At 47.7% G+C, this 17,697-nt stretch overlaps 1 protein-coding gene across 1 annotated transcript; it reads right to left on the bottom strand.

Annotated features, from left to right (window-relative positions):
* Positions 1-838: 838 nt before the first annotated feature.
* Positions 839-17,563, bottom strand: GGA2 (golgi associated, gamma adaptin ear containing, ARF binding protein 2). The gene is made up of 15 exons (XM_081888258.1): positions 17,447-17,563; positions 14,594-14,678; positions 13,258-13,333; positions 12,049-12,147; positions 11,146-11,269; positions 9,989-10,092; positions 9,484-9,564; positions 8,503-8,649; positions 7,749-7,830; positions 6,887-6,991; positions 5,299-5,469; positions 4,127-4,270; positions 2,733-2,902; positions 1,930-2,040; positions 839-1,317 (listed from the first exon to the last, which is right to left on the bottom strand). The coding sequence occupies exons 1-15, from the start codon at positions 17,487-17,489 to the stop codon at positions 1,207-1,209; spliced, it is 1,653 nt and encodes a 550-aa protein (XP_081744384.1). The 5' UTR covers positions 17,490-17,563; the 3' UTR covers positions 839-1,206.
* Positions 17,564-17,697: the final 134 nt, after the last annotated feature.

Here is a 17,697-nt window from a genome sequence, read left to right as displayed (position 1 = left end):
TTTCGCTCTATAAGACGCACCAGGCCATAAGACGCACCTAGTTTTTGGAGGAGGAAAACAAGGGGAAAAATATTCTGAATCTCAGAAGTCAGAACAGCAAGAGGGATCGCTGCGCAGCAAAAGCAGCGATCCCTCTTGCTGTTCTGGCTTCTGGGATAGGTGCGCAGCCTGCATTCGCTCCATAAGACGCACACACATTTCCCCTTACTTTTTAGGAGGGAAAAAGTGAGTCTTATAGAGCAAAAAATACGGTATACTAATCTTAGCCAGCAGCTCTTCTGGGCAAGGCGCTCTGTGCCGGCAGCAGCAGAGCATGAGTGGTGCAGGGACAGAATCAGAATTGTAGAGCTAGCAGGATCTGGAAGGGTCATCCAGTCCAAAGCCCTGCAATGCAAGAGTCACAACCAAAGAACCCTTGACAGGTGGCCATCCAGGCTCTGCTTTCAAACCTCCAATGAAACAGAGTCCTCCACGCAGACGCAGAGGTTCCTTATCCCCTCCCATCCTCTAAATAGCAAACTAGTCCACACAAGGCACCCTGCAATTTCAGGCACGCCCCTCTTTAAAGAAGGCAGCCAAACTCTTTGGAGCAGATACCACTCTTTGGAAAGTAAAACAAATCCAGCCTACAGCAAAGCGTTTGTCACACATGTGCATCGCGTCATGTGTTCTGTTGGCCACATCTTGCTCCCTCTAGTCATTCCCATGGCCCTCTTTCATCTCCGCTTTTCAGCTTCCTCCACAGCCCCAAATTCTTGATTTCCAACAACCCTCTTGCCAGAAATTAGCCAGTATATTCTGTTGAGGTTTTTTCCCATGTTTACCTTTGACTCGTGTCTTAGAAACAGAAAAACTTTATTATCAATATTCTATGGACTATTGGGTTGCACACATTCCATGACATCACAGCAGCTCAGCCAACAGGTGGGAGGGTAGCTTTCATGTGGACCATCCTCAGAAACGAAGTGATCCCTTCCAAGATTATTGGAGGAAAAAGTGTCCAGTGCTGTTTACATAGTCCAAATGAATATAAAGATAGCTGCATTTTTAAAAATGTACTGATTGGTATACGCGAAGAAGAAGGTATCTTGCTCCAAAGCGTAATTGGCATTGAATGTCTGGGCCCTGGTGAGGCTCATCCCAGTGCCCTGAGGCCATGAAGATGGTGCTCCGGGGAATCTTCTGAAGTCACCGGGCAAGCAGTCACTAAATCCCACCCCATAACTCTGCATGGGGGAAATCAGACACCTCCCCAGTTTCTGTGCAAGGTGCCCCATTTTGGACGAAGGACAATCTGTATCTCAGTCGGAGTGGAGCCTGGGAACAGGGGAAAAAAGATATAAAGTGGAAAGACAGACACATAGACACTCTGCAGTTTCTGGCAGGCCCCTCTTTAAAGCAGGAAGCCAAAATTTGCCCATTCTCTCTCTGGCGCAAACATGCCAGGGCAAATTCAGCTGTAGTGGAGGTCGTCCCACTCCTATCTAGAGCATGGTAAATCTGGGGGAGGGGATACTGCCAATGGACCTAAAATGGGCCTCTCTGTTTTTTCCCAACTTCCTTCCGGCAAGCTTCTAAATCTGTTTCTTACAAAAAGCAGGTGCTGTGATCCTATCTTTACACAATTCCCATTCGACAGTCTGAGGAGAAGCTGAACCCTCATCAGTTTCAAAATGTTCCTGAAGTTTGCCTCGCGCCCCCCACATCTTCTAACATTCTCATCCCTACATCTCAGTCAGCAGGGCCAGTGGTCAGAGGTGATGGCGATGGTGGCGATAGGACTCCAACAACATCTGGAGGAGCACAGATGCTCCCCAGCCCTGCCCCACATTCTGAACAGGCAGCCAAAGAAAGGAGCCACTGGCTCCCAGCTGCTGCTGGGCAGTCTGCTGCCCAGACCACACACCCCAACCTGATCCAGCCACATACCTGGTGAGGGTTGGCCAGAAGCAGAACTTGAGAAATCACTGTTGGGGGAAGGAGTGGGTTGAAAGCTGGCAGCTCGGAGCCTGTGGCCGGTTGCAGCTTGATGGCCATCGACTATCATTCAGCAGCAAGGAAGAGGAGAGAGAGAGAGGAAGAAGGATGAGGTCAGCCCAAGTGGGGTCGCTGGGACAACCCCATGGCCCAGTGCCCCAGCAGCATATCAATCACAACATTTTATAAATTATCCCCTCTTTCTGTTTCAAGTTGAAACCCCCAAGGAAAATACACCCTCACACCGCAAAGCAGGAAAGCAAGGCAAAAGTGACAAAAACAGTGGTCAGGCCCAAGACCTGCTGGAAGAGAAATGTTTTCTGCTGGCCTGGTCTGTATGGGAACCTAAGATCCTTGTGACATCAGGTGAGAAAAGCCTCAACCTTCCCTGACAGCAGCAAGAAATGGAACCTTTAGCATCATTGGCCAAGTCCTGTGGGACCTTCTGCCACTGGAGATTCAGCAGGGGCCTTCTAACGCCTGCTGAAAACTTTTCTATTGTGCCATACCTGTGCAGGCTCCTTCACAATGGTGTCTGTTATGGCTTGTATTGTATTGCTTTATGTTTTTATTGCTATAACCTACTTTGTTAAATTATTTATGGCACTGCGGCCTACACATATTTTTATAAGTAAATAAATGAAGGGCACTATGTAACTTCCTGAATAAAATAAAACAATCCACAGGGAGGGAGGAATCCTGCTGATCAGGAGCACAGCTCTCTTGCCTAGATTAAGAGCCAGTTTCTCTCTCACCTTGGGCACAGCAGCCTGGAAAACGATGTCCTGGACTGGGTGAGGGGCAGTGCTCAGCAGGGAGAGAACCAGCACCCTGGTGGCTGGTTGGCCGGGAACTGGGTCCCTGGAGAAGTGGAGCATGGCTTTCAGGCCCTTCTCCTCATAGACTGTGACCGGGGGGATCGTGCCTATTGGGGGCAAGAAGACAAGACAAACATGGGAAGCTGCCTTACACAGAGTGAGACCACTGGGGTCAGCTAGCTCCACACTGTCTACACTGATTGGCAACAATGCAATGACCCTCCAAGATTTCAGGCAGAGGTGTCTACCAGCCATACTTGGGAGATACTAGAAACTGAACTCGAGACCTTCTACACCCAGAACAGATAGAATCATAGAATTGTAGAGTTGGGAAGGGCCATGAGGGTTATCTAGTCCAGCCCCCTGCAATGCAGGAACTTTTTGCCCAATGTGGGGCTTGAACCCACGACCCTGAGATTAAGAGTCTCCTGCTCTACTAACTGAGCTATCCCAGCTATGCTCTACCACTGTCCTTAGGCAATCTGGTGGCTAGGATGAGGATGCCAGGATCCAGAGGGAGGGGCAGGGAAAGTGGCATTTATTTATTTCATACAATTTATATGCTGCTTAATTGCAGAAATCTTCATCCCAGTTTGCATAAAGAATAAAGACAGTAAGGTAATTATTAAAAACTATTACAGCATTCAAAAAAATTAAAACCATCCATAGAGCTGAAAACACACCAGCATCCCAAACACCAGGCTTGTCTAAAAAATGTTTTTAGTAGGTGCTGAAAAGAGTAGAGAGGCAGGGAGTTCCCATGTGTAGGTGCTGCCACACTAGGAGACCAATTTCCAAAAAAATGTGGAACGGGAATTGTGTGGCACCTATAACGGGGCCAGTCCTGCAGATCAAAGCAATCGAGAGGGTGTATAATATGGTCCCAGATTACTGGGGGCTTTGTATATTAATGGTGTAATACCTTGAGCCTGGCCAGGGAGCAAATAAGCAACCACTGCAGATATCTGAGCCCAGGCGTTAAATCCTAACATGGCCTCACTTCCATCAGCTATCGTGCTGCAGAATTCTGCACTCACTGCAGCTTCTGAATCAGGCGCAACGGAAGCCCCGCACAGAGTGCATTGCAGTAATCTACTCTGGAAGTAGCCAGCGCATGAACTACTTGCAGCCAAGCCTTCCCAGTCCAGGAATGGCCGTAGCTGTCATGCCAACTGCAGTTGGCAACAGGTAGCCACAGAGCGTCACAGAGGGACAAAGCCGAACCCTATACGGGGCTCTGTCACCCCACCAGAGTCCACATCCCACCACCAGATCAGGGGCAGCTGCTTAGCTCCTGCCCTGTGAAGAAAAACCCCCATCCTGGCACTTACTCAGAGTAATGGAACTCAGCGGAATTGAAAGCTTAGCCAAGGAGCCGCTGGAGGACGCAGGGCAAGGCAGCAAAGGTGCTGGTGCCATTTCAGGTATTTGACCGGAGACTGGAGGAGCCGCTGTTGTCGGGCTGATAGGAAGACCTGGGGAAAGAGAGTCACAGGAAGCTGGAGGCAACATCACTATCCCAGCAGGGAACTAACCCTTTCCTTCCGCAGCTCCCTTCCCCACGCCCTGGTTGCCTCTTGCTTAGATGCTAATGCTGCAGCAACATCCCCAAAGACGACTCCTCCAGCTTTGGTCATCCATGAAGACCCTGGTCCAGGATGTGCAGCGGGATCTGAAGCCAACAAGGGTGCAAGCAGCTCAGACCCACTACTCTTCCTTCCACCAGCCCAGGAGAAGGAGGATGGCTCTTGAGGCCCCTGGCCTGGTTTTCTCATAGCTGGCTCTCCCTGGGGGGCTCGGAAGACCCCACCAGAAGGAAACAGGGTGACTATAACAAGGACAGTTCTAACAGATTTTTTTTATTTTAGGGTTTGGAAATGGTTCCACAGCAGTGTACAAAAACAGAGTCTAAAGCGTGATGGAAATCATAAAGCGGTGTTGAAAACATGGAGCCAACAACAGCTTGTTATGTCCTGGTTTGGAAAACACATAGAGTTGCATTCAAACATATTCAGAACCAGTGTGGTGTAGTGGTTAGTGTTGCACTAGAAAGTGGGAGAGCCAGGGCTTTTTTTTCCAGCCAGAACTGAGTTCCAGCACCTCTCAGGTGCCATTATATGAGAACCAGGGAGCATTCATGGTGAGTTCCGGCACCTCTTTTTCTAGAAAAATAGCATTGGGGAGAACCATGTACACCACCTTGGGCTTGCTGGAGAAAAGGTAGGATATAAATATAATGCATAACATAGTAATAATAATAATAATATTTTACCCAGAGTAGACCCACTCTGAGCCCAAGTTAGTCATGGCCAGGGTCTACTCTGCATAAAAGCTAAGTCCATTAATTTCAATGGGTCTACTCTAAGTAGGGCTAGCACTGAATACAACTCTTGCCCTCCTCAAACACTCTCCTCCTGCAGGCCCTTCCCAACCACAGGAAGCCAGAAAGCAGGGCTTTCTACATCAGGGAAGATGCAGCCCCTGAGAACTCCAAGACACCAACCTAACATCAGCTCCTCATCCAGTGAGTGGGTAGAAGAGGAGGAGAGGAGCCTCTCCAGAAAAGGCTCTGTCTTTGCGTTCTCTTGCAAGGGAGCCTGGCCCCCAGCACCCAGCTCAGAGAGGTCAATGAGGGTGAGGCTGCTCGCAGCGTCTGGAAGGGGCTGAGGTCCAGCTGAAATAATAATAATAATAATAAAATGTTATTTATATCCCGCCCTCCCCAGCCGAAGCCAGGCTCAGAGTGGCAATCAACAATAAAAGTAACACAGTTTACATAAAATCACAATCAATTAATTGAAATGCATTCTAAAATCAATTCAAAATCAAATTAATGGCAACCATTGGGCTAGAGTTCTATGAGGATTACCGAAGGAGGGGGTCAGGCTGTGCTGGTGGAACAGCTCTGTCTTGCAGCTCTGTCTGTGCTGGTGGAACAGCTCTGTCTTGCAGGCCTTGCAGAAAGATGTCAGGTCCCGCAGGGCCCTAGTCTCTTGTGACAGAGTTCCACCAGATCGGGGCCAAGGCCGAAAAAGCCCTGGCTCTGGTTGAGGCTAGCCTAACCTCCCTGTGGCCCGGGATCTCCAAGATGTTTTTATTTGAAGACGGTAAGGTCCTCCGTGGGACATACCAGGAGAGGCGGTCCCGTAGGTACGAGGGTCCTGGGCCGTATGGGGCTTTAAAGGTCATATAGGGCTTTAAATGAAAGCAAGATTTGTTTTTTAAACCAAGTAGATGGCTGTCCCAAGGAGGCTCAGCTGGTAAAGAATGCTGGGCAAAGGGAAGATCTTCCACCCACAATTTCAGATTGCTGCCAGCAGTTCTCCCGACACAAAGGTGGGACTCCCTTCCTCTCCCCCCCCCCCCCCAACTCTGCATTTCACTTGTCTATTACTGGGTAAGGCAGGCAGCCAAGAACTTAACTGAGATCCACCACTCAAAGCAAAACGCTTCTGACACAAATCCGTTCTCTTGGGAGCAAGATAGCATAACTTCAGCCTTACTAAACAAGCAAGAAAACCAGCAAACTGTGTCAGGCTTTTGAAACTGTAGGCTGGCTAGCTGCTCTGGTTTAGCAAAGCTTCCCAAAATGCTCCCTGACTATCCTGACCTGCAGAGCAGAAGCAGAACAGGATGTTTTCATTTACTGTGGTGCTTCAAAGCAGAGACTTAAAGAGCTGGAAGCTTTTTTAAAAAGGGGGGCCATCCTGCAGTTTGTGGTTCGCAAAACGGAGTAGTCACCTGATGCGGTTTTCTGCTCGCCCTTCTGACCCTCCTTTTTTCCTTCCTTCTCAAAGCCACCTCCTCAAACCCCCCTCTTTAAATCCCTTCCCAACAACTCTGAAGAACAAAAAGGCACCTGTATGATAGCTCAGTCAGTAGGGCATGGGACTCTTAATCTCAGGGTAGTGCGTTCAAGTCCCACATTAGGCAAAAGGTTCCTGCATTGCAGATGGCTGGACAAATGTGGTCCCTTCCAACGCTACTATGATTCACCCTAGCCCATCTCAATCTGCCCCTTGGCTTCACTGCAAGCAGGATCTCCCCAGTCCCTTTACAAGACACAGACAGCCTTGCCAACCTTGACCTACCAGCAGCACCACCAGAACTGGTCCCAGAATCCCCAGCAGTGCCCACAACGTCCTTGTAAGAGCACAGCACCCGTGTGAGCCTGTCACTTGCCTGCAGAACCTCCCCTACAGAAGCAACAAGAGCGAGAATTTGCACCACAAGCTTCACTCAACAATTACAAGAAAACAATTGTTATTTGTAGGGTGGGGGGCTGCTTTGTTCCATGTGTTCTGTATTATTAAGTTACCCCTGTTAAGAAATTAAAACCCTGGAATTCTAATTCTCGGGGCTAACAAAACACACACAAACCCCATCTAATAAAATTGATTTCACCCCAAAATAGAAAACGAGCGAGGTCCCAACTAAAGAAGAATAGCAACTTAAGTTGACAGAATATGCACAACTCACAGACTTAACAAATAGAATAAGAGAACAAGAAGAACATCCGTTTCAAGAAGATTGGAAAATGTTTGTTGAATATATGGGAAATGATGTACAGCTGAAAACGTTGGCAGAAATTTTGATGGATGCAACAATGGAATACTGAATGGTATAGTTTTTGTAAAATATGCAGGGATTTATGATATGTAAAATGAACCATGGAAAGAGAAGAAGGGAAGTCACTGATATCTTAAGGATGTAAAATGAGTATCTTAAACTGTAAAATAGAAAACTTAATAAAAATTATATATAAATAAATAAAAGTGATTTCAAATCCAGCAGTTTCCTAATTTGAGGGTGGAGAGAATAGGGGACAGCTGTTCCCTTTCCAGCCAGGACAAAACTGCATTTATTGGGCCTCTGTAACATCCCTCTCTCTAAACACACACCCCTGCCCAGCCCCTCCACTTCCCTTCCCTTGTTTGTCTTTCCCGTTCTTACCCAGAGCTTCCTCGTCTTCCACCGTCTCGCTGGCCACACGGAAGAGCAGCGGCTTCAGCCTCTCGCACTTGGCAAACGTGGCCTGTGGAAGGACACAGCCAGAGTGGAAGTGCCGCTGGCTCAGCCTCACAGCCCAGCTGACCCAGCCCCACCCCACCCCAGCTGTGGCCCGAGGGGAGGAGGAAAGCACACCACGCATGCTCAGAGGAACTTTATTCATCGTGTTATTATAATATTCCGCTACGTGTTTCAGGGCAGATTCCAGGCACCCAGAATTTAGTTAAGCCCAATCCAGTTTTCTAGCCAGAGGGGTACATATGCAACCGAAGAACAGCAGAAAAACCCTTGAGCCAGAGGTCCATTGAGCCCAGCATCCTCTCCTCGCCAAGGAGGCCAACAAAATGCCACAATGAGAAGCCTGCAGACAGGACCTTGGTGCACCAATAGCAGTGCTTTTCCACCTTGTGTGATTCCCAGCAAGTAGTATTCATTGAGAATTGTGGGAAGGAATCTGAAAACAGAGGTCCTCTCTCTCCCCTGGTGACGAATGAACCAACCAATGCATACTGCAGAGGCCCCAAATTGTCCTCAAGGGCCCCCTCCCCATGGCCAGGCAGAGGGAGGTCCTGGAGCATATGGGGCTGCCCCGGAGAAAGGCCTTACAGAGCATGCTAGGTGCTGTGTCTTTCATGCCTGGACTTCAGAGGTGCTCCCCAAGGGTCGGGAGTGGGGAAAGGGAGAGAGCAGGATTTACCTGCAGGAGCTCCAGGGTTGACGTGGGGGTCCCGGCTCCCTTGCTTTCTTGCCAGCTTCTCAGCATCTCCTCCAATGCCTCTGCGCTGCTGCGGGCTTCCTTCAGAGCGTTCAGCCGCCTGGAGACCTTGGCTGATTTCTCCTGCTCCTGCAATGGGCCAAACACACTCAGATTCTTCAGAGGCTGGGGGCTGGATGACCCCTGGGACCCTTTTCCCAACTCTACAATTCTGTGATTCTATGATTCTAGGTCGCAAGGCATTTCCCCTAAGCAATTAGCAGCCTCAGCTTGTGCCACTCATACCAAGGTCTGATAATAAACTGAGCCCTAGAAAAGCAAACCAGAGAAAGTCTGAAGATGACCACCTAAGAATCTGTGCCTGCATTTCTTTATTTGTTGCCTTTATATCTTTTTCCCTCCAAGGAGCTCAAGGATTCTCCCCTCTATTCATAAACGGTTCTCCTCCACTTCATTTAATCACCACAACAACCCTGTGAGGTAGGTGGGGCGGCAAGGAGTGAAGTTACAAGGAACCAGGCAGAGGGCCTTCTTGGTAGTGGCACCCACTTTGTGGCATGCCTTCCCGACAGATGTCAAGGAGTTAAGTAACTATACAACTTTAAGAAGACATCTGAAGGTTTTTATATTTGTTGGAAACTACCCAGAGTGGATGGTGCAACCCAGTCAGATGAGTAGAGTAAAGAAGAAGAAGAAGAAGAAGAAGAAGAAGAAGAAGAAGAAGAAGAAGAAGAAGAAGAAGAAGAAGAAGAAGAAGAAGAAGAAGCAGCAGCAGCAGTAGTAATTGGCCCTAAGTCACATCCAGTGAGCTTCATGGCTGAGGGGGGATTTGAACCCTGGTGTCTTCCAGGTCACAGTCCAGCACTCTAACCATTACACCACACTGGCTTCTCCATGAGCATGGAGCCCTCTGCCACCAGATGCTGCCAGACAATGGGGGGAAATGGCAGAGAGAAGGCCTACCTCTCTGATCATCCCTTTGATCAGCCTGTTTGCTGCCTGAAGGTCCTCTGGGTTTTTGCTTTTCAGGAGCCTTGTTAAAAGCTGAGGAGAGGAGGGGAGAAGGTGAGGACTAGGCCAGAAGCATCACCACACAGTCAATGGCACACTTCGTCTCAAGCAAAACTGTTCAGGAACAAAAAAGGGGGGGGGGGAGACTCCTACTTTTTTTAAAAAAGGGCTGCTTTGAATATTTACCAACAAGGCTTTCAGGTGGTCTGGTTTTGCATGGAAAAAGCAGCATTTCTCAGAATAAAGTTTTATAACCAGAATATTTTTAAAAAACAAGGGAAGGGCTGTAGGCTCAGGGGACAAAAGTCTGCTTTGCACACAGAAGGTCCTTGATTCAATCCCCAAAAGACTTGTCAGGGGCCCCCGGGGTCACCCTGTCGGCACCCACTACCCAAGTCCATTATTATCAAGAGCAATAGTGCAGCGTCCAGCTTGACCACAAGGAGGAGCAGGTTACCTTGGATTTCTCATCATCAGCATCAAAAATGGAGCTAGCAGGCCGTGGAGAAGGTGGTGGCAGAATTTTGTCTTCCGGTAGTTTGGGGTCTTGTTTGACGATCCCTGAAATAAAGCTTTGCAGTGTTGGCACACCCACAGTTCAAGGATGCTTAGGGGCCATTTAAAGTGACAAATCACAACAGAAAAGGCGTTGAAAGATAGTTGCCCAAGCCTGGAATTCAGAGATTCAAAATGCAAGAAACTAAAAATTGAAAGCAAAGGAGCAAAAGCTGGCCTTAAATCGCCTGAAATTTGTCATCTGCAAGGCTTCAGATTGCACCGCAAAAACTTTTGGATGCAGCTGTTAAGAGTGTCGGACTAGAATTTGTTTTTTAAAATGGATCAGTGGCGTAGCGTGGGTTGTCAGCACCCGGGGCAAGGCAAGTAATTTTTGCCCCCGTGGATTTGCGCCCCCTAACCCGTGGATTTGTGCCCCCTAACCCCCAGATGTTGCGCCCGGTGTGGCCGGCCCCCCCTGCACCCCCACGCTACGCCACTGAAATGGATGATCATTAGAGATGAATTTTAAAGCAGTATGTTAAAGGGGATGAATTGGAGTATATCTGAGAGTGGGAAACCAGTTTTTGGGGGGGGAAGTATTTAAATTAAATTAAATCTGGTTATGATGTTTTATAAATTTGAAAATGAATACAAATTAATTGGCAAAAAAAAGAGAGTGTGGGACTAAGACCTGAGAGACCAGGGTTCAAATCTCCCCACTTGGCCATGAAGCTCAATAGGTGTGACCTTCGGCAGTCACCACTTCTCAGCCTTAGCCACCTCACATGGTTGTTGTGAGGAATAAATGAGGAGAACCATGAAGGCCAACTTGAGCTTCTTGGAAGAAAAAGGGGAGATACAAGGGCAATAAATAAATAGACCCACCATAGTAAGTAGTTTAAAAGAGATAAGAGAGGTAAACACCAGCTGCGCAACCCCTTTTTTGTGGTCCCAGGAAGAAAAATACTTTGTTCTGCTTTCTCACGGAAAAACCTCGTGAGGAAAAAGGGTGTTAGAAGCATTTTGGTCAGCAGGCTTGTGGTTTAAGGCCATGTGACTTTGAGATGGGAAGGAGGTGGGGGAGAAGACAGACAGAAGAAACAGCTAAATGGAGACCTTGTTTCTTCAACATTTGATAAGCGTCGCGGATTTTCACTTCCTGAGGAAACCACACCATCCAACTGAACAGCAGCTCGACGATGCGGGATTTGACTCTGTCCGTTGACCACTCTCCGAGATACTGGGAAGCCCAAAGTAAAGATGGTTGGAACCAGAATAAGAAAGACCACCACCTTGGGGAGTCCCCCGCTCCTCACAAAGCAAGACTGTGCCCGCAGCATCTTGTACTCCCACCCACACAAATTAAATCCTTGTACATTTCAGATGTTTTCTGGCTTCAAAGGATGCACCTGTACACTTAACAGTGGGAACAGGGGATAACCAGTGGCCCTGCAGATGTTGCTGAAAGTACAGAATCCACCCCTCTTTTAAAAATAACCACACACAACCCCAACTTTATCTTGACCTTTAGGACTCTGAGGAGGCCCTTCTGAAGGGACTTCCCAGCCACCCCTTTTCTGACAAGGGCCCCTCCCTTCCAGGCTTCTTTTTCTATATAATAATAATTTATTATTTATACCCTGCCCATCTGGCTGGGTTTCCCCAACCACTCTGGGCTATTCCTAATAGAATATTAAAAACACAACGAAACATCAAACATTAAAAACTTCCCAGATGTCTTCTAAAAGTCAGATAGTTGTTTATTTCCTTGACATCTGATCGGAGGGTGTTCCACAGGACGGGAATCACTACCGAATAGGCCCTCTGCCTGGTTCCTTGTAACTTTACTTTTCACAGTGAGGGAACCACCAGAAGGCCCTCAGAACTGGACCTGAGTGTCAGGGCTGAACGATGGGGGTGGAGATACTCCTTCAAGTATACTGGACCAAGGCCGTTTAGGGCTTTAAAGGTCAGTACCAACACTTTGAATTTCTGAGCTTCACCTGCCTGGGCACTTACCTTGGGAGAAAGGACCTTGATGAGACCATTCAGAAATCGGAACTTCCCCATTTCATGATGGAAATTCTCTCCGCAGTTGTTCACACACATCTCCAAGACCTCGTAGGGGAAAAGAGGCAAACACAAACCTTGATCCTCAAAGAGCGGGCAAATCCACAGGGAGACCCCAAGACCCCATCACACCAGCCTTGTCCTTAGGCAGTGGGGTCACCAAGCCATTCAAGGTGACAACACATGGTGCAGAAAACAGAGCCAGGTAACTTTCTCTAGGTAAAGGCAGCGGGAAAGGGGACCCAGGGGTGCAGGGAGGGGGAGGTGCTATTTTCTCCAAGTCTTCATAACTCCAAATAGAAGTGCAAAGGACAGCCATCACTGGCTGGGTGCTCTCCAGGTGTTTTGGACTGCAATTCCTGTCAGCTGCAGCATCTGTGGTGGGATCTATAGTCCAAAACACCTACAGGTCAGTCACTAGGTTTGATGAAGGCTGGCGAAGAGACTCTGGGTTGGTTAAAATCCAAATCTGCCCTTGCTCATCTCGATATGGGAATTTCAGGAAGGAGAAAAGTACTCTGCACATGCTCACAGACACTGCATTTTTAATAACTTCACACTGGCCACAACTGACCCCTGGCACTGAGAACTGATTCCAAGCCTAAGCTAACAGGCTGTTCAGAATAAGCAGGGGAGATGTTCCAAACAGTGCCAGTTGTCAGGCATAGCTCAGTGAGCAAATGAGGTAGGAGAAGGTGGACTCAATCAGGCTGAGACTGATTGGGATGGGGGGTGAACAAAGGTTGCGTAACACAGATGTGACAAGCTACAATAGCAGGAAGCTCCCCCTCAAAAAGAGGGAAAAAAGAACCACCAAACTGCAGAATTCTCAACCCAGATGCTCATCAGCAGCTGCTCTGTCCAGACAGCAAATGGGGGAACAAGAAGTCTGGAATCCAAAGAGGAAATGCAAGGCCTTGCATGCACGATATCCCTGCGTCCAGGATACTGCAGGACACACTGGGTTGCACAATGCTCACACTTATTTCTTGCATTTATATCCCACCTTTTTCTCCAAGGACAGCAAGTACACAGTTCTCCCTCTTCTTATTTAATCCCCACAACAAACCAGTTATGGGACTGAGAGGCAGCGACTGGTCACCCTTCATGTCCAAGTGGGAATTTGAACCCAGGATTTCCAGGCCCTGGTACACTTACGGTTAGCGCATGCAGAGCCTCTGCCTCCTGCGGCGATTGGATCTTATGTTCCAGCAACTTCAGAGCTGCAGCAATGCTGAGAGAGAGGTAAAAAAGAAAAACAGTCATGCCATAGTCCCTGAAATCATTCTTGAATTCACCTTCACAACAACCAGAGGAGGCAAGTGGGTATTGCTGTCGGGGAGGGCCAAAGCTCAATGGGAGAGCATCTGCTTGGCATGCAGAAGGTCCAGGAAGGGCTGGGGGGGAAATACTCCCTGCCTGAAAAACTTGGAGAGCCACAGCTGCCAGTCAGCATGCACACAATCCTAAGCTAACACAAGGCAGTTTCCTATGTTTTCAAGAGGAAGAGGGCAGTTTGCTCAGTGATGGACAGGAGAAGATCTGTACTTCTGCACCCAAGACCAGCTCTCTGCTTTTGCCACACAAGATCCAGGGATATTTCATAGGCAGCTGACACCTGCCACTTCCAACTGCATGTCATTTTAGGGTAATATCTGTTGAACCCTGTTATTTGGGGTTTTTTTTCAGTCTCTAAAGGAAAGCAGCAGAGGAGTGGAGGTAAACCACTCATTGTTTCTTCTCTGAGAGTGTTGAACGTGGTTTGTAAGAGTGATCACTGCTGCTCGTGATGGCTAAATATGCTCCAGTCTGGCACCTTGCCAACAGGTTGTACAGGCTTTTTAAGCAATATAGAAGAAGCCAGCTGAACCTGTTTGGCCAGAAACAACTGCAAAAGAAAGCAGATAGGTGCTTCAGCCACAAGAAGCGAAACTGCTCCTCAAGAAACAATAGATCATCTCCGCCAAAGGAGCTCAAGCACACTCTTGGCATGACATAAAATGCCACGCAAGAAAAGGATGGAATGAGCAGAAATTGTGGCAGAAAGAGAGCTGAGGTTCGTTCCAAGCCCATCCCCAGTCAAGGAACATTGCCAGACATTCAAGTTTCAATCAGCTGCTATGTTTTAGGAGATGCAAAAGCTCTCAAGAATTCGTTTGCTTTTAGCAAACAGTGCCCAAGGCTCAAGGGATTCCTGGGCAAAGAAACACAAGCAACCCACACACAACGCAACAACTGCAGACCAGAATCTGGCCACACACCGCAAGAAGAGGACAGAGGTGCTCTCTCCTCTCCTGTTCTGCCTGGGAATCTCTCACAATCTGCCCTGCTGTAGAGCTTCTGCACATGGGCAAAGGGTAGCAAACAGAACTTTTGGGTAACACAAGCTCTGACCACCTCTCCACGCTCAAGACAAAACCTTTGCCAACTTCCACATCCACCTTGAGCTGGAAGTGGCCTAGCAAAAGGTTCTCCTCACCCAGTGCAGCCTTACCTGTCAGCATCTGCGTTGACCTGGTCGCTAAACCTCTGGATACATTCCCAGTTTTCCTCGGAGTTACTGGGGTCTGTGGCTTTGTCTGCCATGGAAGACAAGGTTGGGAAGAGTCACAACAGTGCAGCACAGCTGGGCAAAACACCAGTGTCTGATCAGCCCCAGATGTTGCCTGCTATCCAGCCCCAGCCCTGTTCTGTTGCCAGTGAAAGGACACAGAAAAGAGAAAGGGAGCAGAAAGTGAAATGGAGAGGCAGCCTAGTCCTCTCCCCCAGGCAACCATATCTAAAGGGGCTGCAGTGTATTTAGAAAATAAGCTAGGAAGGAGAGGAAGAAATAGTCACCAGACAGGGGCTTTTTCAGTGGTGGCTCCCCAGTTGTGCAATGTCTTCCCTAGTGAGGTGTGCCTGTCTCCATTGCTAGCAACTTTCAAGAGGAACCTGAAAACATTCTTGTTTACCTGTGCATCTGTTGGTGGCTGTTCCTGGAAACTCCAAGATCATTGAATGGAAGAACGTTATTGATTGTAACTGCTTTTAGACTATTTTTAACCGTAACTGCTTTAATATGTTTTAAGTTGCAACTGCTCTTAGAATGTTTGAATCCGTTTTTGCTTTCGTTTTCAAACTGTGTATCTGTTTGCAAGCCTGGGCTCCTTGGGGAGGAAAGGCGAGGCATGAATTCAGTAAATATTAATAAAAATAGATACTGATGGGAGATTTGTGTTAACAGTCTCAAGTGGGAGGATGAAAATAACAACCGTAAAGTAAATAGTACACAGAAAGGAAGGCCTTTGTTTAAAAGAAATTAGATACTTTGAAGAGGATGAGATAATATTGGATGGAGATTTTAAAAGCTTTAGATATGCCCACTGATAAAACAAAGAATAAACTGACTTTTTGGTGTGTGTGTTTTTACATTTTTTTGCCTTGTGGGCAGCCAAGAAGAAACAGGGAAGAACCAACCTTTCAGTTAGAAAAAAGAAACAAGAGCAGGTTTGCTATGAAAGAAAGAGACAAACTAGGGGCAGTGTATCTTCTTAGAAATCTTTTGTTTCTGAGAGTTTTGAAGGCTGCAGATTTTTAAGGGAAGTTAGAAATTGTTGCAATATCCTCAAAAGAGAGAATGATGCTTAATAATTCTGTTCAGTTGACAAAAACCAAGCTATTGAGCAGTTAAAGAAAAATGAAACCATTGTACATATAAGAGAGTATACAGCATTTAGGCTGCAATCCTATACCTACTCACCTGGGACTAACCCTATTGAACTCAAGAGGACTTACTTTTGAGTAGACACATATAGGATTGCGCAGTTAACAAATGAATGGTCAGGTTCTTTAATTAGGAAGGGAAATTCAGGTGTAAAGAGGATGGAGAATGTTCTTTCCACCAGTTCTCTCCAGCAGAATTTTGAAATGCTATCTACTGCATTGACAAATTGAAATATACAGGCATTGATCAGATGCATTTTCATGCCTGGCAGGAAAATGTCAGATTGCATCAGATTACTGCTGGCTCAAATCAGAACAGAAAAAATTACAGGGTTTTTTCCCTTGCGTCAGAGAAAGCTTTTTATAGAGTGAGAAAATAATCCTTTTTTTCTGTAATGAAGGCATTTGATTTAGGGAAGCATTTATACAACAGACAGCCCTGAAGCCAGAATTAGCTGGGAATGTGTACTCTTGTTTTTATTTAAAAAAAATCAACAACAAAACTAGGCAAAATACTTCTTCTGGAAGTTACTATTATTTGCAGAAACTAGTCAGAGGCAGCAATGCATGTGAATGCCAGTTGCTGGAAGCCACAGGAGGGAAAAGTGCCCTTGTGCCCAGGCCGGCTTGCTTTGCTAGCTTCCCGTGGGCATATTGTTGGTAACTGTGAGAACAGGATGCCGGCCCAGATGGGCTTTGGGCCAGATTCCAAAAAGGCTCTTCATATGTCTTTAACTTTGATCAAGAGCAGTAAGAAATTGCCCATGAATAAAAGCAGTGAGGATAATGGGCCAATAAAAATGTATCTTACATTATTTATTTATTTATGGATTTATAATCCACACTTTCAGGGAGGGAAAACACACAGCAAGGTGGAGTACAACATATAAAGTTATAAGAATCAACAAATGGCCATAAAAACATGGTTAAAATTTATCAGTGAATATCAATAGACACTGACTGATTAAAACGAAGCATCATTTTGTAAAGGCCTGTCTGAACAAACAAAAAAAGTTTTAAAAAGAAGGGATAATGATGTAGTATTTAAGTCTGACTAAGCCCACCTGAGTCAAGAGTGGGGATCGAATAAAAAAAAATTATGGCAAAATATCAGGTTATTAAGTCCAGGAGGCAAGAAGTACCTCAAACATGACGAAACTAGAAAATCCCCAAATTATCTGCCCTCAAAGGAAAAAAAAAAGAGATGCGGCAACATCGAATAAAAGGAGTATTAAAGCAGCTTTGACGGGGGGAGAAATCGGAAGCCAAAACTGTTGCCTTTCAGGGTCCCCCAGTCTGGATTGAAAAAACACGCAGCCACTTTGACTCCACCTTGCCGAAAGGGGCCAGTTTAAGCTGCCTGGTGCAAAACCGCTTCCGAGTTGCACCGTTTGACGCTTCAGGTGGTTTGCAAGAAAAGCTCCCAGCGGTGAGAGCTTTCCAAGAGACCCCCCTCCAGGCTCATATGCCAGACTTGGGAGCGAAGGACCAGCCCGGTCGGGTGGGGTGTCCTTCTTCCTCCTCCCGCGTCTCAGGAGCCAAGCAGCCAAGCTCCGCGGAACTCAGCCCGGAGAGGCGCCCAACCAGGCGCCGTAGCCTCTGAGCGCGTGCAGAGCGCCCTCCCTCTCCTCCCCACACTCACGCAGCAGCAGCTCCAGCGCGCCCGGAGGAGCCGCCCGCGCCATGGCCTGCCTCCCTCTTCCTCGGCCGGGCAGAAAATTGGCCCGGCACGCCCAGCCCGGGGTGGGACGACCCTCCGGCGCCCAGACCCCGCCTCGGCGCCCGCCCGGGGCGGAGAGAGGCAACCGGAGCGCCGCCTCCGCGCCCGGCGCTGGGCAGCAACAGGCGGAGGCAGGAAGCCCCGGGCCTGGAACTGGAGCCCCGCCGGGGAAA

The sequence above is a fragment of the Podarcis melisellensis genome (genome assembly GCF_964234715.1).
Source record: "Podarcis melisellensis genome assembly, chromosome: 14".
NCBI lineage: Eukaryota > Metazoa > Chordata > Lepidosauria > Squamata > Lacertidae > Podarcis > Podarcis melisellensis.
Note: the sequence above shows the minus strand (reverse complement) of the source record. Positions and strands in the feature narration are given on the sequence as shown.